General features: G+C 39.9%; 1 protein-coding gene across 2 annotated transcripts in view; it reads right to left on the bottom strand.

The window, feature by feature from the left end:
- The window catches only part of EIF2AK3 (eukaryotic translation initiation factor 2 alpha kinase 3), a 93,176-nt gene that overhangs the window by 47,721 nt on the left and 21,726 nt on the right, over window positions 1–23,729 (bottom strand). Inside the window, exon 2 of one of the 2 annotated variants that reach the window (XM_060187360.1) lies at window positions 23,413–23,463. The exons of the other annotated variant lie outside the window; for it this stretch is intronic. Coding sequence (XP_060043343.1) covers window positions 23,413–23,454 — 42 coding nt within the window. The 5' untranslated portion in view covers window positions 23,455–23,463. The remainder of the gene's footprint in view (window positions 1–23,412; window positions 23,464–23,729) is intronic. 2 annotated transcript variants of the gene reach the window in all.

The raw sequence follows: 23,729 nt of genomic DNA, 5'->3' as shown, positions 1-23,729 counted from the left end.
TCTCTATCACCCCTTTCCCTCTCAATTTCTGGCTGTCTCTATCTAATAAATAAATAAAGATAATAATATTAAAAATAAAAATGGGAAGGGGAGCCGGGTGGTGATGCACATGGTTAAGCATGCACATTACAGTGCGCAAAGACCCAGGTTAAAAAAAAAAAAAGACCCAGGTTCAAGCCTCCGGTCCCCTCCTGTAAGGGAAGAAACTTCACGAGTGATGAACAAGACTGCAGGAGTCTCTCTGTCTCTCTCCCTCTCAATCTTCTGATCCCCTCTCAGTTTCTGTCTCTATCCAATAATAAATTAATAACAAATTTAAAGAGAGAGAGAGAGAGAGGCAGAGACACCACAGCCCCAATGCTTCCTAGAGCAATGTAGCACTCTATGTGATGCTGGGGCTTGTGACTGCACATATCACAAAGCAGGTGCCCCCACCCAGTGAGCTAGCTCTCCAGCCCTGACCACCAACAATTTAAAACTACTGCTAGTCTCTCCTGAGGTGGACACGTAATGCTCTAGTGTGTTTTTTCAAAATTCTGTTTGCGACAGGCCTAGAGTGTCCCATAACGATAAGTAAAATCACCAAAAAGGATTTTACAATCAAGTGAGCTCTCCACAGAGGTTGCTATAGGAGCTCTTATGGTGATTAACACACTAATGCAATCTTATTTTCTAAGCTAAAAGTAACAGCAGATTTAATATTTTCCAAGCCTATTTTATCTAGACCATCACTGTCATCGGCTCAGATTCAGGAAAACAAGTTTATTCTATTGTTTCATTTCTTCTTTCATAGATGTTAACACATCTATACTAAGTGTGCTTAACCAGGTAAGCTACCATCCAGCCCAGATGTTAACACATCTGTAATGAGTGAGAGGGCAGATAGCCAACCTAACTGATTTATCTTCTCAGTAGTCCTTCCTAATATATATATATATATATATATATATATATATATATATATATATATATATATATACACACATATACATATATATATTTTTTAATTCTAGAAAGGGGTCCAGGTGGTGGTGCACCTGATTGGGTGCACGTTACAATGTGCAAGGACCTGGATTTGAGTCCCCCAGTCTCCACCTGCATTGGCAAAGTTCTGCGAGGTGAAACAGTGTTGCAGGTGTCTCTGTCTCTCTCCTTCTCTATCACCCCCTTCCGTCTCTATTTCTGGCTGTTTCTATCCAATAAATAAATAAATATAATTTTTTAAAAATGAAAAAGAACTTAAAAATAAATGCAAGAAGGGGAAATGTAACAAAGTGGGGGGGGGGCAGTAGTGTAGTGGGTTAAGCACACATGGCATGAAGCACAAGGACCAGCTCAAGGATCCTGGTACGAGCCCCCAGCTACCCACCTGAAGGGGGGGGTCACTTCACAAGCGATGAAACAGGTCTGCAGGTGTCTATATTTCTCTCCTCCTCTCTGTCTTCCCCTCCTCTCTCGATTTCTCTCTGTCCTATCCAACGACGACAGCAATAACAACAATAAAAAAATATATAAAGGGAAACTGGAAAATGTAAATGTGGGGAGGTTGGGTAAGAGGACTGCCAGTAAGAAGCTCAGGGCAGACAGCTATCAAAGTAAGATTTGAGCAAAATCTAAATGTGAGCTAACAGCAGATCAATAAATGCTGCTATCTGTCTACAGTCTTTGCAAAAGACAAGGTGAATGTCCACCCACTGTGTTTAAGGAAGAACAGCGAAAGTCAGCAGGCTATGAAGTCGAGGATGGGAATAGGGAGGTCAGAAAATGATGATGGTTCTTTCAATTAAATTGACAGCAGTGGAAGTACAGAAGGGGATCAGATTTAAAATGATATTGAAAGGTAAAATCAATGGGATTTGATGGAGAGTTTCCTATATAAAATGAGCAAAACAACAGTTCAGGATGACTCTAGAGCCTCTGACTGAGAACATCTTGGTTCATGAGATAGCACATCAGTGCTGGAGGGGCCAGGTGGTAGTACACCTGGCTAAGTGAACACACTGCAGTGTGCAAGAACCTGGGTTCAATTCCTTGATCCCCACCTGCAGAGGGAAAGCTTCGCAAGTGGTAGAGCATGGCAGCAGGTGTGTCTCTGTCACTTTCCCTCTCTACCTCCTCCTTACCTCTCAATTTCTGTTTCTATCCAAAATACTGTGAGTATAGAAAAGACTCATCAGGCAGGGGTAGGTAGATAGCATAATGGTTATGCAAAGAGACTCTCATGCCTGAGGCTCCAAAGTCCCAGGTTCAATCTCCTGCACCACCATAAACCAGAGCTGAGCAGTGCTCTGGTTAAAAAAGAAAGAGAGAGAGAGAGAGGGAAAGAAAGAAAGAAGGAAGGAAGGAGGGAAGGAAGGAAGGAAGGAAGGAAGGAAGGAAGGAAGGAAGGAAGGAAGGAAGGGAAGAAAGAACTCATGCTTGAGGCTCTAAGGTCTCAGATTCAATCTCCTGCAACACCATAAGCCACAGGTGAACAGTGCTAGGAGGAGGAGGAGGAGGGGGGGGGGGAGGAGGAGGAGGAGGAGGGGGGGGGGAGGAGGAGGAGGAGGAGGAGGAGGAGGAGGAGGAGGAGGAGGAGGAGGAGGAGGAGGAGAAGGAGAAGAAGAAGAAGAAGAGAAAAGAAAGTCGGTGATATCAGTGCATGATATCATGGCAATGACTACTTGAAATGTAAAAGTATATACAATTTGACTTACTTCAGTTGATGACAACTATTTTCCTGACCATACAAGATGAAAATTTGGGAAATAGTGAATATATTTTTAATAAAAGCAAAATAATTTACTATTTAATAAATAAAAGAAGAAAAAAACTTTAAACAAACATCAGTCTTAGGTTTTTTTTTTGGAAAATAAAATTATCAGTGCCTGCACTATGAATCCTCTGCTCCTGTGGCCATTTTTTCAATTTTTTTTTTTTTTGATAGGACAGAGAGATATTGAGAGGGGAAAGAAAGATAGAAAAGGAGAGAGAAAGACAGACACCTACAGATCTGCTTCACTGCTTGCAAAGTGACCCCCCATGCAGGTGGGGAGCCAGAGGCTCAAACCAGGATCCTTGACCTTCATAGTATGTGTGCTTAACTAGGTCACCACCACCCAGCACCCCTAAAGTAAAATTCCTTTATGCATTTCCTTTAGCAAAGAATTCTTCATTAATATTAATCATGAGTGGGGTAGATAGCATAATGGTTATGCAAACAGACTCTCATGCCTAATGCTCCAAAATTACAGGTTCAGTCCCCTGCACCACAATAAGCCAGAGATGATCAGTGCTCTGGAGAAAAAAAAAAGAATTCTTTTTAAAAGGATATTAACTTGGGGGGGGGCAAGTGGGGTTGAACACACACGTTAGTGCTGCAGATGTCTCTCGCTACCTCCCCACCTCTCTCAATATCTCTCTGTCCTATCAAAATTAAAAAAAATTAAAATGAATTAATTACATTTTTTAAAGGGTATTAACTTGAAAATTCCTATAAGGTCACTAAGAGATCAGTGACTGGCTCACACTGTCTCCTCCCTCCTGTTTTGTTGCACACCACTGGGGTTCTGGAGGACAGACTCAAAGTCACTTCTTCAATCTACTTCTTTCATTTTTCTAGTTCAATCCTTATTATCTCTTGCTTGAACTACTGAAACAGCCTCTATTTACAGTTCTTAACTAAAATTCCTCTCAATCCAGCCTCAACATATCATCCAGATTAATCTCTTTGAGTCAAAGTTAATCTTGTTATGACAGTATTAAGAATCTTTAATGCTCTGTATTATTTTCTTATTCAAAACCTCAGATTCTACATCTGACATTCAGAGTCCTCAAAACTTGACCTCAAACCTTTTCTCCCACTTTTCCTCACAAGGAGAAATCAGACATCGTCATTTCAGCATGGTGTCAAATGTCACTGTCATTATCCAGTTATGCCACTGTCAATGTCATTTCTTTTCCCCAAAACACCTCTTACACCAACACAGACCACTGACATCCTATCAGGCCTTCAGCAAATATTTCTTATGTTTTTGCTTTAAAATCTGATAAATTCTGGCAGTGTAGGTTTTCTGACAAATCCTTCCTATTTCTTAATATTGTTCTTTTTAATTATATTCTCAAAAATTTTTATTATACCCTAAGAGATATTTACCAGGTATGCTAATATCTCTACATTTACACAGTGTTTGTATAATGGCTTTAAAGGCAGTGATCTTAAGACCCAGTGCCCAGTTTTTGTTATTTATTGGGTTGTTGGAAAAGTCATGACATATTTTTCTATATAAAAAATGCATCATGATTTTTCTAACAACCCAAAAGTTCCATTCCCCACCAAACGAATCAAGGTACCTTGAAGTCACCTTAATATTCTAGGACGTAAGACTATAACTTTATTTTATTTTTTTTAATTGGGGAATTAATGTTTTACATTCAACAGTAAGTACAATAGTTTGTACATGCATAACATTCCCCAGTTTCCCATATAACAATACAACCCCCACTAGGTCCTCTGAATCCTTCTTGGACCTGTATTCTCCTCACCTACCCACCCCAGAGTCTTTTACTTGGGTGCGATACACCAATTCCATTTCAGGTTCTACTTCTGTTTTCTTTTCTGATCTTGTTTTTCAACTTCTGCCTGAGAGCGAGATCATCCCATATTCATCCTTCTGTTTCTGACTTATTTCACTCAACATGATTTTTTCAAGGTCCATCCAAGATCAGCTGAAAACGGTGAAGTCACCATTTTTTACAGCTGAGTAGTATTCCATTGTGTATAAATACCACAACTTGCTCAGACACTCATCTGTTGTTGGACACCTGGGTTGCTTCCAGGTTTTGGCTATTACAAATTGTGTTGCCAAGAACATATGTGTACACAGATCTTTTTGGATGGATATGTTGGGTTCCTTAGGATATATCCCCAGGAGAGGAATTGCAGGGTCATAGGGTAGGTCCATGTCTAGCCTTCTGAGAGTTCTCCAGAATCTTCTCCACAGAGGCTGGACCAATTTACATTCCCACAAGCATTGTGGAGGGTTCCTTTAACCCCACAGCCTCTCCAGCATTTGCTGCTGTTACCTTTTCTGATGTATGACATTCTCACAGGAGTGAAGTGGTATCTCATGGTTGTCTTTATTTGCATTTCTCTGACAATCAGAGACTTGTTTCTTGGCCTTTTGGATCTCTTCTGTGGTGAATATTCTGTCCATGTCCTCCCCCCATTTTTGGATGGGGTTATTTGTTGTCTTGTTGAGTTTGGCAAGCTCTTTATATATGTTGCTTATTAAACTCTTGTCTGATATATGGCATGTAAAGATCTTCTCCCATTCTGTGGGGGGGTCTCTTGGTTTGGGTAGTGGTTTCTTTTGCTGTGAGGAAGCTTTTTAATTTGATGTAGTCCCATAGGTTTATACTTGCCTTAGTCTTCTTTGTAATTGGATTCGTTTCATTGAAGATGTCTTTGAAATTTATGCGGAAAAGAGTTCTGCCAATATTTTCTTCTAAATATCTGATAGTTTGTGGTCTAACATCCAAGTCCTTGATCCACATGGAATTTACTTTTGTATTTGGTGAAATACAGTGGTTCAGTTTCATTCTTCTGTATGTGTCAACCCATTGTTTCCAACACCATTTGTTGAAGAGAATCAGGTTTCCCCACTTAATAGGCTGAACCCCTTTGTCAAAGATTAGATGTCCATAGGTGTGGGGGCAAGACTATAATTTTAAGAAGAAAAAGGAGGTAGTTGGGCGGTAGCGCAGTGGGTTAAGTGCACGTGGCACAAAGCACAAGGACCAGCATAAGGATCCTGGTTCGAGCCCCCGGCTCCCCACCTGCAGGAGAGTCGCTTCACAGGTGGTGAAGCAGGTCTATAGGTGTCTATCTTTCTCTCCCCCTCTCTGTCTTTCTTTCCCCCTCTCTTTCTCTCTTCTCTCCATTTCTGTCCTATCCAACAATGACATCATCAGACATCATCAACAACAATAATAATTACAACAACAAAACAAGGGCAACAAAAGGAAATAAATAAATATTTTTAAAAAGGAGACAACATAATGGTTATGCAAAAAAAATTTCATGTCCAAATAACCAAAATCCTGGATTTACTTTTAATTTTTTTTTACCAGAGCACTGCTCAGCTTCGGCTTATGGTGGTGCAGGGGATTAAACCTGGATCTTCAAGCAAGGTGGTATGTGTGCTCTACCAGGTGGCCATTGCCTGGTCTGGAGTTTCTTGTTTTTTTTTTTTTTTTAAGGCAGTAAAATATATAGTGGAGAATTCAGATAGCATCTTGACTGCATGATTAAAATGAATCTAACTGATGTACCTAAGAGGATATATCATAGTATTCCAGCCATGAATGAACAACTAGTATCTCATCACAAACAAATGAACATCAAAAAAAGCACAGAATGAAGAACAGGAAATCTGAGTCATGATAAAGTCAGAAAACAGGTCTATCAGTTGTCTACTCCTATCAACAGCAATACTAGTTAAGCCCAGAGAGGGAGGAGAAGGTGGTATGTGTATCAGTAAAAGAAAGAGGAAGAGGAGCTAGTGCGTCTGTGGCATGTGCACTCAACTAGGTGTGCCACCACGTGGCCCCCCATGGGTCTGTAGTAAAATAAACAAACAAAACCACATTTATTTTTACTATTTCCTTTTCCACTAACAACTTCTTCCCTCACCCCCCAAAGCAGTAGCAAGTCTGTAGGGAGCACAATGATTCCAACAAACAAAAATCCAAACTGTCAAAAAAGACTAAAATGTATTTTTCTTTTTTTAAAAAATATTTTATTTTTTTTATTCCCTTTTGTTGCCCTTGTTGTTTTATTGTTGTAGTTATTATTGTCGTCGTTGTTGGATGGGATAGAGAGAAACGGAGAGAGAGGAGGGGAAGACAGAGAGGAGGAGAGAAAGATAGACACCTGCAGACATGCTTCACCGCCTGTGAAGCGACTCCCCTGCAGGTGGGGAGCCGGGGTTCGAACCGGGATCCTTATGCCGGTCCTTGTGTCGGTCCTTGTGCTTTGCGCCACCTGCGCTTAACCCGCTGTGCTACAGCCCAACTCCCTGAAATGTATTTTTCTTTTACCACTATCCAAATGGTTCCAAATGTCAAAGAAAACAGCTACCTGCGATAGATAGATAGATAGATAGATAGATAGGGCTTAAACAACCAGGAATATTTGATGTGATTTGCTATACTGAGAAAAACTGATTTTTTAATTCAATTTTTAATAGCATTAAGCCAATTAGGAAAGTGCAAAGCCCAATACAACAAGAACAAAAAAAAGCATGCTTAAAAACTGAAGCATCTTGTCATTTTTCTGAATTTTGATTTTGAAAGTTTATCTTTGAATAGCTGCTCTTCTCTAATTGGCTGCTTATGAGTCATACACATGGCTGCTAACCTTTGCACCAATCTTTGCAGTCTTTTAGGCTGCACATGTGGAGGCAGATGGTGCTTTTCCTGGAGAGCCACAGAAGTGATATATGCATGCAGTTCAGGTAGGGGGGATGACATCACCCTTCAGAAGAGCATTACCTCATCCTCCCAGCATAGGAATGAGTCACCCCAGATTGTCAGCTGCAAATCTCTTGGTAGAAAGAAATGTACGTTACATTTTCACATTCCACTGATCTGTCCCTGTGAGCAGCTGTTTGTTCTGATTCACTGCCCTGCATCTCAAACTAATTACCTCAAACTAACCATGTGACTTGCTTGTCCTTTCAGCCATTTTTTAAAAACATAAATCCCTGTTGTTTCAGTTTTTTCCCTCTGTTTCCTGTTCATAGCATTAATATATATACATATGTGTGTACATATATATATATATGTATATATATATATATATTTATAGACACAGGAATTGAGAGAGAAGGAGATGACAGAGAACGGAAGGAAGGAGGGAGGGAGAGAGAGGAAGAGGCAGGCTTGCAGTACTTCTTTACCTTTTGTGAAGGATATATAACAATATTCCAGCCATGAATAAATAACTAGTATCTCATCACAAGCAAATGAACATCAGAAAAGCACAGAATGAAGAACAGGAAATCTGAGGGAAAGAGAGAAACCCACCAGCAGCACCGTTTCACCTTTTGTGAATCTTCCCCCTGCAGGTGGGGATCAGAGGTTTGAACCAGGCTTTTGCACATGGTAGTATGTGCACTCAACTGGGTATGCCACCACTCAGCCCCCGTTCATAGTCTGAATAAAAGTCTTGTCTCATGGCTGGCAAACTCAATACTAAACGTTCAAAGTCTTTATCCATGCAATCACAGAGCAGTTTTGTAAAGTAATTCAATTTCTATCTAAGCAAAAATCTGACATAATGAATACAATTAGGGACTGCTATTTAAACTTATGTGAAAATAAGAACTCTATTTACAAGTTTAGAAAGAAATTCAACTAAGAAAATAAGAGACCTGCTACTAGCAAAGTGAATATAACCAGAAATACTTAAAAAAAAAAACTTTTCTAATTGTAGGAAAATACATTTCTTCACCAGAGTTTTCCTTCTTTTTCTAGGCATGCCCCTCCCTTCTACCACCCAAAACCAGTAATAAATTTCTGGGGGTATGTTCAACCTTATTTTAACTTACAGTGAAAAAGTTGAAATGTAAAAAGATTGGGGTTTTTACATAAAGGAACAAGTTAAATGGCAGGCAGAGTCCAGGGTATGGGACATTCCGTTTGGAAAGCAATTTGGTTCTCAAGTAAGTCAGTGCATGTGAAAGTGTCCTCTATGAGGGTGGTGTGTGTGTGGGAGAATCAAATGTGACATGTGGAGTTAAGTGGGTTGTGGCGCAGTGGCTGTGGCGCAGTGGGTTAAGTGCACATGGCGCAAAGCACAGGGACTGCCCGGTTCGAGCCCCCAGATCCTCACCTGCAGGGGAGTCGCTTCACAGGCGGTGAAACAGGTCTGCAGGTGTCTATCTTTCTCTCCCCCTCTCTGTCTTCCCCTCCTCTCTCCATTTCTCTCTGTCCTATCCAACAACGAACAACATCAACAATGGTAATAATAATGACCACAATGAGGCTACAACAACAAGGGCAACAAAAAGGGAGGAAAAAATGGCCTCCGGGAGCGGTGGATTCATGGTGCAGACACCGAGCCCAGCAATAACCCTGGAGGAAAAAAAATAAATTAAAAAAAATTAAAAAACGTAAAAAGATTGATATGAGTGGGAAAAAAAAAACCTAGTTATATACTATCCAGTCCCAACAATTATAATCCTTTTGCCAGCTGTTTAATCTATTCTTCTAAGAGTTATATGTGTTTACTATATTATTTTAAAGTAAATCTCAGACACCATGTTATTTTACTTCAGTATTCATGTCTAGGAAGCAACTATGAATGCTATACTATATTCAATAGAACTGGCAGTAGTTCCTTAAATTTATTGAATAGTCCATTTTTCCTGGTAATCTCAAGTTGTAATATACAATTGGTTTGCTCCAACAGAGAACTCAAACTCCACATGTCACATTTGATTCTCCCACACACACACCACCCTCATAGAGGACACTTTCACATGCACTGACTTACTTGAGAACCAAATTGCTTTCCAAACGGAATGTCCCATACCCTGGACTCTGCCTGCCATTTAACTTGTTCCTTTATTGTCCTGTGTTTTCCCGAAAAATATGATTAAATCTGGAGCTCTGACCTATTGCAGGGTTTTGTTTGTTCATTTGTTTTATTTATTATTTATTATTGTACTGGAACCATGAGGTAGCTCACCTGACAGAACCTCACTATGCATGAGGGCCTGGATTTGGGCCCCAGCACTTCATAAGAGCAGTATTACAATAACCAGGGGTGAGGGGGCACCATGAATGGCAAAGAAGAGCTGGGCTGTCTCTCCTTTCTTATTCTCTCAAAATATAAAGAATGAAAAAAATGGATCTGGGTAGTGGTGCACCTGGTTGAGCGCACATGTTACAATGTGCAAGGACCCGGGTTCAAGACCTATCCCACCTGCAGGGGAAAAGCAGGGCTGCAGGTATCTCTTTGTTTCTCTCCCTCTCTATCTCCTTATTCCTCTCAATATCTGGCTGTCTCTATCCAACAAATAAATAAAGATAATAACAATTTTTTTAAAGAAATAATGAAAAAAAGTTGTAGCCTAGGAGGTGGCACAGTGGATAAAGCATTGGACTCTCAGACATGGGGGTCTCAAGTTCAATCCCCAGCATCACATGTGCCAGTGATACTCTGGTTTCTCCAACCCCTTCCCTCTTTCTTTTTCAAAATTTTTATTTATTTTTTTAAAGAATGAAAGAACTGGGTTAGGGAGTGCTAGCATGCAGGTGTGAGGTCTGGGTTCATTCCCTCTCACAGCACAAATTAGAAGAGACAATAAGTGACATTACAGACTTCCCGTTACAGCCTATGGCTCAAATTTGTAAGTAAAATTTTACTGAAAAACAGCTTCTGTGGGGCCGGGTGGTGGTGCACCTGGTTGAGTGCACATGTTACAATAGGCAAGGGCCCAAGTTCAAGCCCCCAAGTCCCCACCTGCAAGGGGAAAGCTTTGTGAATGGTGAAGCAGGGCTGGAGGTGTCTCTCTTTCTCCACCTCTATCTCCCCCTACTCTCACGATTTCTGGCTGTCTCTATCCAATTAATAAAAATAATAAAAAATTAAATTAAATGAAAAAAAGAAAACAGCTCTTGTCATTTATTTATATATGGTATATAACTATTTCCTATAACAACTACAGAAACTGCACCATCCAAGTTACTCTACGGTCTAACAGAAAAGGTTGCTAATCACTGTGTTATTTCACAATACTTTTTTTTATCACAATTGTTATCAATCAGAGCAGTCAGGGCAGTTAGATGGAGTCCTCCATTTCAAAGTGTTCTTCTATCATCACAGTCCCAGGTTCAATCCCTCCCATCACCATAAACCAGAGTGGAGCAGTGCTCTGGTATAAATAAGTAAGTAACACCAGAACTAGAGGTGAGGGTTGAGGAAATAGCATGCGTGTGATTCAGGAGGAGGCACAGTGGATAAAGCATTAGACTCTCAAACATGAGGTTCTGAGTTCAATTTCCAGCAGCCCATGTACCAGAGTGATGTCTGGTTCATTCTGTCATTCTCCTCCTGTTTTTCTTATTAATAAATAAAATCTTAAAAGAGAGAGAGAGAGAGAGAAACAGCATGAGATGATTATGCTCAGCAAAATAAGTGAGGAGAAAGACAACTCAGATGCAGAATCTAGAGAACTGAAACACATGAGCTTGTAAAAACAAAGAAAGCAAAACAGAAGTAAACAAACTGTTTCTAAGGCTTGGTTATGATTGGGAGTGTGGGGCCACAGAGCTTTGGTGATGGGCACAGTATGGAACCCTACCCTATAATCTTACGATTTTGTAGACCACTATTAATCACAAATTAAAAAAGGGTTTTTGAAAAAAATAAGTGTTCCATCAAAATTTTTATGATTTTAACATCAATCAGTGATTGACTATGTCAATAAAAGGAATAAAATAATGATTTTTCTTTTTTATTTTATTTATTTATTTTATTACCAGAGCACTGCTCAGCTCTGGTTTATGGTGGTGCAGGAGACTGAACTTGGGACTTTGGAGCCTCAGGCATGAGAGTCTGTTTGCATAACCATTATGCCATCTACCCCTGCCCGTGATTTTTCTATTATATAATTATTTTTTCACTTATTGGCCAGAGCTCTTCTACAATGAAAAACTTACCTCCACCTACAACAATGGGGATTAAACATATATAAAAGTTTTAAAAAAAAACTTACCCATATTCAGCCTTGGAAGCTGGATTTTAAACATATTAGTATATATTTTTAAATCTTTTTATTTATTTATTATTGGATAGAGACAGAGAGAAATTGAGAGGAGAGGGGGAGATAAAGAGAGGGAAAGAGACAGAGAGACTCCTGCAGTCCTGCTTTAACATCTGTGAAGCTTCTCCCCCCTGCCCCCCCCCCCCCCCCCCCCCCCCGTAGCTAGGGACCAACAGCTTGAACCTGGGTCCTTATGCACTGCAATAGTGCTTAACCAGGTGTGCCACCGCCTGGCCCCCAAGACATTAGTATTTTCTTAAGTAATGACTCAGATATAAAACTATTTCAAATTCAGAAAGCTCTATCCAATGTGTCACCCAATCATTAAAGAAGAAAAAGGAACACACTGGATCTTAGAGAAACAAGACTTAAGTTCCACATAAAAGCTATGAAGTAGTAAGAGTTAAAAGGGAAGAAAGTGGGTAAGAAAGGGGATAAGTAAAGAAACTGGTATGACAGGATCACCTAGACAAGTGAAAATGAACAATGATGAACCTAATAGAAAAAAGATAAAATGGGGGATGGGTTAGTCAGCATAATGGTTATGCAAAAAGACTGATCATGCCTGAGGCTCCAAAAGCCCAGATTCAATCCCCTGTACCACCATAAGCCAGAGCTGAGCAGCACTCTGGTAAAATAAATAAATAAATAAAATCAATGCTGGGAAGACAACAAACTCGGTGTTAAGAGTATAAGATTTGTATGCCTGAAGTCCCCTGGTTAAATCCCTTGGCACTAACATATGTCAAAATCTAGTGACACCCTGATTTCTCACTCTCATAAAAATAACTAATAGGGGGAGTCGGGCAGTAGTGCAGCGGATTAAGCGCAAGTGGTGCAAAGCGCAAGGACCAGCATAAGGATCCTGGTTCGAGCCCCTGGCCCCCCACCTCCACAGGCGGTGAAGCAGGTCTGCAGGTGTCTATCTTTCTCTCCCCCTCTCTGTCTTCACCTCCTCTCTCCATTTCTCTTGTCCTATCCAACAACAATGACAACAATAATAACAAAAATAAAGCAAGGGCAACAAAAGGGAATAAATAAATATTTTAAAAATTCTTTAAAAAAATAATAACCAATAGAGACTGGGGAGACAGCATAATGGTATACAAATGACTTTTCATGCTTGAGGCTCTCAGTCCCCATATTCAGTCTCTAGTTGAGCAGTGCTCTGGTTAATAATAATAACTCTTTAAAAAACAAAAGATAAAATTCACAGAGAATGGGAAGATGTAAAACATATGAAACACACTACATTAAAGTATTAAATGGGGAGTTGGGTGGTAGCATAGCAGATTAAGCAAACCTGGTGTGAAGCATAAAAGTATTAAATGTGGGTTGGGCAGTGGCCTTTTATTTTTCTTTAAATATAGGTGAGAGATAGGGAGAGATAATTGCAGCATGGCTCCACCATGATGAAGCTCCCTCTTGAAAGTAGGGATCGAGGGCCTGAACCTAGATCCTTGCACATGGTAACATGTGCACTCAACCAAGTGAATCACCACACAGCCCTACATGCATGACTTCATGGATCTGTGCTAGCTTTTTCATTGAGAAGGAGAGAGAGATCGCAGCCCTGGAGATTTCCCTTGTGCTATAGTACAGCCAAGTATGACATCTGACAGGGATGGGACCTGGGCAGCAAATATGGCAAAGCATGCTGGCTACCATACCCAGTGAGCTATCACTGCCAGGTTAGTAGCACCTTAACAAACCAAACTGAGCAACTGACCAGACTATTAGATGCCAGATTTGATTATTTGTGAACTGAAAAATAAAAGAGATGCCCCAACAATATTATGTTGAAAAATACCTCTTTTTTTTTTTTTTCATTTCCATGAAAATACTGAAGTAACCATGATGGGAAAAGTAAAAGAAGCTTATTTGCTAAAAGAAAAGGGTTCCCAGGACTAGATAGCATGAACTAATAGAAAGGATTAGAGAACTCTCAGTAATCCGGATATTAGTAAGAGAAGGCATCCCATGTGACAGACTTAAAAGGAAATGTAGATGAAAATAAAAGAAGAAAGAACTAGACTTCCGGAGGTGGGGCTAAGAGCAGCAGCAGATCTGTTCTCTCCTCTCATCTCCTCTCCCAGATCAACTAGGAATACCAAAGGAGACCACCTGAGACCGAAACAAAACAGGAATAGAACAACTACAGGAACCCACCAAATCACCGGTGAGTGCAAACACACGTGGCTGGTGACAGAGAGGAGCCTAGGGAGAGACTAAGTGGCTGGTAACAGTCCGGCAGTTTATCAGTTGAGACACCACCAGTCTGTTCCACCAACAAGGGGACAGCTGAAGGGAGGAGAGGACTCCCCAGAGACTCACCAAGTACAACTCTGAGTCTCCATTGCTACTGCCCTCAGAATCTGGAACAGTGGCAGGGAGGGACACCTGGGGACAGAGATCTAATCAGGAAACTCAGGAGTATACCTTGAGGAAATGAAGACACAAGCTATCAAAATATTTGGGACACAGCTAAAGCAGTCATAAGAGGGAAGTTCATAGCTATACAAGCACACATTAGGAAACAAGAAAAATCACAAATAAACAGCACATCTTAAAGACCTAGAAGAAGAACAACAAAGGAACGCTAAAGCAACCAGAAGGACAGAAATCACTAAAGTTAGGGCAGAAATAAATAATATTGAGAATAAGAAAACCATACAAAAGATCAACGAGAGTAAATGTTGGTTCTTCGAAAGAGTAAACAAAATCAACAAACCTTTAGCCAGACTCACAAAACAAAAAAAAATAGAAGACCCAAATAAATTGGATAGTAAATGAAAGAGGAGATATCACAACAGACACCACAGAAATTCAACATATCATGCAGGGCTTCTATGAACAACAATATGCCACCAAGCTAGAGAACCTGGAAGAAATGGAAGATTTCCTAGATACCTACCAACTTCAAAAACTAAGTAAAGAGGAAGTGGACAACATAAACAGGCCCATCACAGCTAACGAAATTGAAACAGTTATCAAAAATCTCCCCAAAAATAAAAGTCATGGACCAGATGGTTTTACAAATGAATTCTACAAAACCTTCAAAGAAGAACTAATAACTACTTTTAAAAGTCTTCCAGAAGATTGAAGACACTGGAATACTCCCTGCCAGCTTCTATGAAGCCAACATCACCCTGATACCAAAAGCAGACAGGGACACAACCAAAAAAGAAAACTACAGACCAATATCTCTGATGAACATAGATGCTAAAATACTGAACAAAATTCTAACCAACCGGATACAGCAGTATATTAAAAAGATTATTCATCATGACCAAGTGGGGTTTATCCCAGGCATGCAAGGTTGGTTTAATATACGTAAATCAATCAATGTGATCCACCACATCAACAGAAGCAAGACCAAAAATCACATGGTCATATCAATAGATACAGAGAAAACCTTTGACAAAATACAACATCCTTTTATGATCAAAACACTACAAAAAATAGGAATAGATGGAAAATTCCTGAAGATAGTGGAGTCTATATATATCAAACCTATAGCCAACATCATACTCAATGGTGAAAAACTGGAAGCATTTCCACTCAGATCAGGTACTAGACAGGGCTGCCCACTATCACCATTACTATTCAACATAGTGTTGGAAGTTCTTGCCATAGCAATCAGGCAGGAGCAAGGAATTAAAGGGATACAGATTGGAAGAGAAGTCAAACTCTCCCTATTTGCAGATGACATGATAGTATACACAGAAAAACCTAAGGAATCCAGCAAAAAGTGTTTGGAAATCATCCGGCAATACAGTAAGGTGTCAGGCTACAAAATTAACATTCAAAAGTCAGTGGCATTCCTCTATGCAAACACTAAGTTAGAAGGAGATGAAATCCAGAAATCAATTCCTTTTACTATAGCAACAGAAACAATAAAACATTTATGAATAACCCTAACCAAAGAAGTGAAGGACTTGTATATTGAAAATTATGAGTCACTACTCAAGGAAATTGAAAAAGACAGAAAGAAGTGGAAAGATAGTCCATGTTCATGGGTTGGTAGAATTAACATCATCAAAATGAATATACTACCCAGAGCCATCTACAAATTTAATACTATCCCTATCAAGATCCCAAGCACATTTTTTAGGAGAATAGAACAAATGCTACAAATGTTTATCTGGAACCAGAAAAGACCTAGAATTGCCAAAACAATCTTGAGAAAAAAAAACAGAACCGGAGGCATCACACTCCCAGATCTCAAATTGTATTATAGGGCCATTGTCATCAAAACCGCTTGGTACTGGAACATGAATAGACACACTGAACAGTGGAATAGAACTGAGAGCGCAGAAGTGAGCCCACACACCTATGGACATCTAATCTTTGACAAAGGGGCTCAGACTATTAAATGGGGAAACCAGAGTCTCTTCAACAAATGGTGTTGGAAACAATGGGTTGACACATACAGAAGAATGAAACTGAACCACTGTATTTCACCAAATACAAAAGTAAATTCCAAGTGGATCAAGGACTTGGATGTTAGACCACAAACTATCAGATACTTAGAAGAAAATATTGGCAGAACTCTTTTCCACATAATTTTTTTTAATATTTATTTTATTTATTTATGCCCTTTTTGTTGCCCTTGTTGTTTTATTGTTGTAGTTATTATTGTTGTTGTCGTTGTTGGATAGGACAGAGAGAAATGGAGAGAGGAGGGGAAGACAGAGAGGAGGAGAGAAAGATAGACACCTGCAGACCTGCTTCACTGCCTGTGAAGCGACTCCCCTGCAGGTGGGGAGCCGGGGTTCGAACCGGGATCCTTATGCCGGTCCTTGTCCTTTGCGCCACCTGCGCGGAACCTGCTGCGCTACAGCCCGACTCCCTCCACATAAATTTTAAAGACATCTTCAATGAAATGAATCCAATTACAAAGAAGACTAAGGCAAGTATAAACCTATGGGACTACATCAAATTAAAAAGCTTCTTCACAGCAAAAGAAACCACTACCCAAACCAAGAGACCCCTCACAGAATGGGAGAAGATCTTTACATGCCATACATCAGACAAGAGTTTAATAACCAACATATATAAAGAGCTTGCCAGACTCAACAACAAGACAACAAATAACCCCATCCAAAAATGGGGGACATGGACAGAATATTCACCACAGAAGAGATCCAAAAGGCCGAGAAACACATGAAAAAATGCTCCAAGTCTCTGATTGTCAGAGAAATGCAAATCAAGACAACAATAAGATACCACTTCACTCCTGTGAGAATGTCATACATCAGAAAAGGTAATGCTGCAAATGCTGGAGAGGCTGTGGGGTCAAAGGAACCCTCCTGCACTGCTGGTGGTAATGTCAATTGGTCCAACCTCTGTGGAGAACAGTCTGGAGAACTCTCAGAAGGCTAGAAATGGACCTACCCTATGATCCTGCAATTCCTCTCCTGGGGATATATCCTAAGGAACCCAATACATCCATCCAAAAAGATCTGTATATACCTATCTTCTTAGCAGCACAGTTTGTAATAGCCAAAACCTGAAAGCAACCCAAGTGTCCAACAACAGATAAGTGGCTGAGCAAGTTGTGGTATATATACACAATGGAATACTACTGAGCTGTAAAAAATGGTGACTTCACCGTTTTCAGCCCATCTTGGATGGACCTTGAAAAATCATGTTGAGTGAAATAAGTTAGAAACAGAAGGATGAATATGGGATGATCTCACTCTCAGGCAGAAGTTGAAAAACAAGATCAGAAAAGAAAACACAAGTAGAACCTGAAATGGAATTGGCGTATTGCACCCAAGTAAAAGACTCTGGGTGGGTGGGTGGGGAGAATACAGGTGGTTGGGTGGGTGGGGAGAATACAGGTCCATGAAGGATGATAAATGACATAGTGGGGGTTGTATTGTTAAATGGGAAACTGGGGAATGTTATGTATGTACAATCTATTGTGTTTACTGTTAAATGTAAAACATTAATTCCCCAATAAAGAAATAATTTTTTTAAAAAAGATTGTGAATCAATGCCCAAGAACTGTGATATCAAGTAGTTATCTGTGAGATATTTTTCATCCGTTTCCTTCCACAGTGAATTTGTACGCCAAAATACTTCAAGAAAAACTACCATGATATTTAAGTGCATTTTCACATTCATAATGAAAACAGACTTTAGTAACGTGTTCATCACATAGATAAAACAATTTCCTTTAAAAAGATGGGGGTATAGCATAATGGCTATGCAAAAATACTTTCATGCCTGAGGCTCTCAAGTCCCTGGTTCAATCCCCCACACCGCCATAAGCCAGAGCTGAGCAGTGCTCCGGTAAAAAAATAAAAATTAAAAAAATTAAAAAAGGGATCAAACCAAATTTTCATTTCAACAACACATGCTGGAATAAATTGATTCAGCCCACAGTCACGCTACAAGTCCAGCAAAAACAAAACTAAATCAAGTCACTATTTCATTTCTACAATTAAAAGAAAAGCAATTAGTCTTGGCAATTATTAAATACTGGCTTGCTTTGTGGTTGACAGCAACTTTTCAAAGTAAACCTTCATTTTAGATGACAGAGCCAAGCTCAAATATGTTAGTTTACACACAAAAGAACTATAAAACTACTGAACACCTTTCAATATATACTAGTGAATACTTAAGAGATTATAGATTAATTTTTAATAAAGTGATACTCGAAAGGACCTGCTAATGAATATTTTGTCAACAAAATAATTAACCATCTTTGAAAAGTACACTAATTTCAGAGCCTCCTGACCCCCACCACTACCTTGAGGGTGTTCCTTAATTAACACAGGCTGACTGGGGTAGAGAGGAGACTACAGAGTGCCTGCATGGTATACATAGCCGTCTGTTTCTGCACCTGTCTGAAACAGAAATGCTGTGCCCCTTGGGGAGAAACATATCTAAAATAGAACAAAACCCCAAACTCTAACTATAGACTTATAAGAGTTGTTTGTTCTTTTTAAAGAGGGGGGGAAAGGGCATTTTAACAGAAAACTGAAACAAATTAAAAAAAAGTTATCTTTAAAGAAAGGATAGAGGTATTAATTTTGAGGACAAAGCCAGTTATCTCTAAATAGCTACAATGTGCATTCCAAGTAAAGATAAGTCTTACTGGGGGCCAGGCAGTGGCACACTGAGTTAAACACACATAGTACAAAGCGGAAGGACCTAAGCAAGAATCCTGGTTTCGCCCCCACACTACCGCCTGCAGGGGGAAAGGGTTGCTTCACATGTAGTGAAGCAGGTCTGTAAATGTCTATCTTTCTCTCCCTATCTCCTGCTCCTCTCTCAATATGTCTTATCCAAAAAAAAAAAAAAAAAAAAAAAAGACCACCAAAAGCAGTGGATTTGTAGTGTCGACACTGAGCTCCAGCAATAACCCTGGAGGCAAAAAAGAAAACTCTTTGTACCTATGAGTGTGTACCAGGACTTGGAGAAATTGAAAATTCAAGAATAATATGTCTAACATCATCTAAATACTAGCAAGAATCCCAGAAGAAAGCCACACTATTATGTTATAAAACAAAATTTTAAGACAAAGTCAGATTTCCTTAGTGCTTTTTCAAGGTCAAATTTGCATATAAATTACCGAAAAAAAACGAATCAGCTTTCACTTTAGGTGGTCCTTATGAAAATCAAAAACAAAATTCTTAGTTACCAAAAGAATTTGTCTTAGAAATCAGGATCCGTCTGTTACAACTAACAGAGTGAGTTTTAGGTTCATGGTTTATACTAACACACACATTGTTTTAGCTTGGTTTATTGTACTTTTTAAAAAAACTTTACTTATAAAAAGGAAACTGACAAAACCATAGGATAAGAGGTGTTGGGCATTAAGCCAGCCCCCCCTGCTCCATCCTGCATTGCTGATACACATTTACATAATCACTGTTTTGCCTGAAAGATCCCCACCCATCCCATTGATCTATCTTCTTTCTACCTCAAGACCCACCCTGCCTGCAGGGTAACATTAATTCCACCAGTTAAAACCCTCGAAACAGCTGCTAAGGAAGCTTCTTCCTTCCCAGTGTGCTTTTGCCTTTCTCCATCCCCTTTCCTAGCCAATTCTGTTTCTGACTTGCCACTTCCGGTTTTATCCTATGAAAGCACTGGCTCTCTGATCAATAGATCCTTTTGCATTACCATGCTGCCACAAGTTCCTGAGTCATCTATCTCCCTTGTCACTGAGTGAGTAGCAGCCCAGGCTGAGTCCAGTCAAGTTCTCTCCAACCCAGACAGCACGCACCCGGGGAAGAAGCAACCCCACGCTAGCCCGGCAAAGAAGGGTACAAGTCCACACAATCCCCACCACCAGAACTCCATATATATATATATATATATATATATATATATATATATATATATATATATACTTCTTTTTTAGGAAGTTTGTAAATACCTAATCAAGAGGAAGCTGTGGTGAACCAGGTCTCTTTGTCCCAAGGCCCTTCAACCTTCCTGTAGCACATGATTCGTCTAAATATAATATAGGATACTTGTTTTTAATGGAAATGTCAAACTCTTGTCCTTTGGTGATCTTGTTTTTTTCCACCAATACAATATAAATATCATGAAAGCAGCACAATATACTGCTTGGTACATCTTTTGGCTCAAAAAAGGCTAAAGACAACATCAATGCAAGTCAGGAAGCATGAGATGCACAGGAGTGGCAATTTCTAAGGAATCTGTGTTTTAAAGAAAAAAAACTTAAATGTAGTAGAAAAAAGGGGGAAATTCCTTTAGATAATTTATTTAGGGGCCAGGTAGTGAGGCACCTGATTAAGCATACGCATTACGGTGTACAAGGACCCAGGTTCAATGCCCTGGTCCCTGCCTGCAGGGGGGGGAAGCTTCATGAGTGGTGAAGCAGGGCTGCAGGTCTCTCGTTACCTCTCTCTCTCTGCCTCTTTCCCTCTCTATCTCCCCCCTCTAAATTTCTCCCTATCTTTACCTAATAAGTAAATAAATAGAGAGTTCGGTGGTACCACGGTGGGTTAAGCACTGGTGGCGCAAAGTACAAGGACCCGGAGGAAGGATCCCAGTTCGAGCCCCACCCCACCTGCAGGGGGGTCGCTTCAAAAGCAGTGAAACAGGTCTACAGGTGTCTCTCTTTCTCTCCCTGTCTCTGTCTTCCCCTCCTCTCTTGATTTCTCTCTGTTCTATCCAACAACGACAGCAATGACAACAATAAGAACAACAACGATAAACAACAATGCCAACAAAAAAAAGGGGGGAGGGGAAAATGGCCTCCAGGAGCAGTGGATTTGTGGTACAGGCACCGAGCCCCAGCAATAACACTGGAGGTTATATTATATTATATTATATTATATTAATAATTTATTTGCATTGCATTATATTACATTATCATTCCAGCAGAAATAAATGCAATCCATAATCAATTCCTCTATCATAAAGACATTAAAAAATCAACAGTTTATCAAATCCTTGATGTTTCAGTTTCTTATTAGGTTAGTAAGTAACATTAGCAACTGCTACACAGAGAAGACAGCTCTGGCTTCTTGAATGCATTTCATCTTATACTACTCTTGATGAAAGCTTAGAGAAAAATGACCTTCTTAATCAGGAGTTCCCCGAAAGGAGCCTTGAATCCACTTATTGTGATCTGGCACCTGTTTTAATCTCCCTGTAAGTTCCTGTTGAACCTAGGCCTCCTCCCTACAATACCCTTTTCAACTAGACTATGGACTGCAGACACAGAAAATGAACCATTCCTCACAACAGGTTAGGGACCTCCCATAAAATACTGTACTGAATACATATAAAAAGGATTTTGGGAGGGTGGGGGGGCTGGGGAGGCATCGTAATAGTATGCAAAAATCTTTTTTTTTTTTTTTTTTGCAAACACCTTTCATGCCCGAGGCTCCAAGGAGGCTCCAAGGTCCCAGGTTCAATCTCCAGCACCATCATAAGAAAGAGCTGGGTAGTACTCTGGTCTTTCTATATCTTTCTGGCAGTATCTCTCATATATACATTACTGGATAAAGACACAGAAATTTAGAGGGCAGAGGAAGACTCTGAGGGAGAGAGACATAGACACCTGCAGCCCTGTTTCACCACACATGAAGCTTCCCCCCTGCAGGTGGGGATCAGGGGCTTGAACCTGGATCCTTGTGCACAGTAACGTGTGCACTTAACCAGTGCGCCACCGCCTGTCCCCCTGGCAGTATCTCTTTATCATTTATCATTAAAATAAATATTTTAGGGGTGTCGGGCGGTAGCGCAGTGGGTTAAGTGCACGTGGTGCAAAGCACAAAGACCAGCCTAAGGATGCTGGTTTGAGCCCCTGTCTCCCCACCTGCAGGGGAGTTGCTTCACAGGCGGTGAAGCGGGTCTGCAGGTGTGTGCCTTTCTCTCCCCCTCTGTCTTCCTCTCCTCTCTCTATTTCTCTCTGTGCTATCTAACAACGATGACATCAACAACAACAACAATAATAACTACAACAACAATAAAAAAAACAAGGGCAACAGAAGGGAAAATAAATAAATATTAAATAAATAAATATTTTAAAAGGAAGAAAGGAATTTTTTTTTACTTTCTGCATCCTCTTCAGAATTTTTCAAATTCAGTTTTTAGCCCTCTTTTTTTGCAGTATATTGTCCAACTTCTGAACACAACTTTAGATGCCAAGTAACACATTCCTTGCTGAATAAGTCACTTGGGCTTCCAAAATGTTCCTCTCTCCTGAATATGTTCATAATATTACAAACATTGTTTTTTAATTAATTAATTTATTTATTTTCCTTTTTGTTGCCCTTCTTTTTTATTGTTGTTGTTATTGATATTGTCGTTAGATAGGACAGAGAGAAGTGGAGAGAGGAGGGGAAAACAAGAGAGGGGGAGAGAGATAGACACCTGCAGACCTGCTTCACCGCCTGTGAAGTGACTCGCCTGCAGGTGGGGAGCCGGGGATCCTTACTCCTTAGCCAGGATCCTTACGCCATTCCTTATGCTTTTTGCCACTTGCACTTAACCCACTGCGCTACCGCCTGACTCCCTTGATTCAACATTTTAAAGCAATCTATTCAAAGGATGTAGGGTTGGAGATGTGTGGGAAGGAAGACACTTACAATAGAAGTCTTGAGGCTAGGGAAGTAGTGTAATAGATAAAGTGCTGGATACTTGAGCATGTGGTCCTGATTTCTATCCCCAATAACACAAGTGTCAGTGTAATGTTCTTTCTCTTTTTCTCTCCCTCCCCCCTCCCCTTCTCTATTACCTCTCATTAATAAATTTGTAAATCCTTAAAAGGTGGAGGGACTTAAGAAATAGCCACAACTAGAAATGGTCACAACTAGAAAGAATAAAACAGTTGAACTGTACTGGGGGGAAAAGTTCATAATTGCTGCTATAAGAAAAATTTTCAGTCTAAGGCCATACCACCCTGAACATGCCTGATCTCCTCTGATCTTGGAAGAAAAATTTTCAGTACAACTTATCATTTAAAAATAGCTAGCATTTGGGTTATTATAACAATTTGCTTTCTACTTTATAACACCATGCAATTTATCTTTTAGTACACATGTATATTTTAGTTTGCAAACACACACATGCTTTGCACCATTACAATAAACTGTAACATTACCTCAGGTGTAAACAGCTTACAATCTTCTGGTTTGGTTGTCATCTTTTATGTCTAGTTTAAAAATAAAGCAAAATGTGCATACCCAATCATAATCCCAGTACACAGAAAAATGAAAGTCTAGTTTGAACAGTAATTCATCTGAATATTACATCTGGTTCAAATTTCTTTTATATAACCTTTTGTTTTTTTTAAATAGTGTATTTATTTTGGGTAGAGATGGAGTGAAATTGAAAGAGAAAAGGAGGGGATAGAAAGGAAGAGAGAGAGACACCTGCAGCACTGCTTCACCTCTCGTGACGCTTGCCCCTACAGGTGGG

Source organism: Erinaceus europaeus, chromosome 3 (assembly GCF_950295315.1).
Source record: "Erinaceus europaeus chromosome 3, mEriEur2.1, whole genome shotgun sequence".
Classification (NCBI taxonomy): Eukaryota; Metazoa; Chordata; class Mammalia; order Eulipotyphla; family Erinaceidae; genus Erinaceus; species Erinaceus europaeus.
The sequence above is the reverse complement of the archived record's forward strand: the minus strand, read 5'-3'. Positions and strand labels throughout refer to the sequence as shown.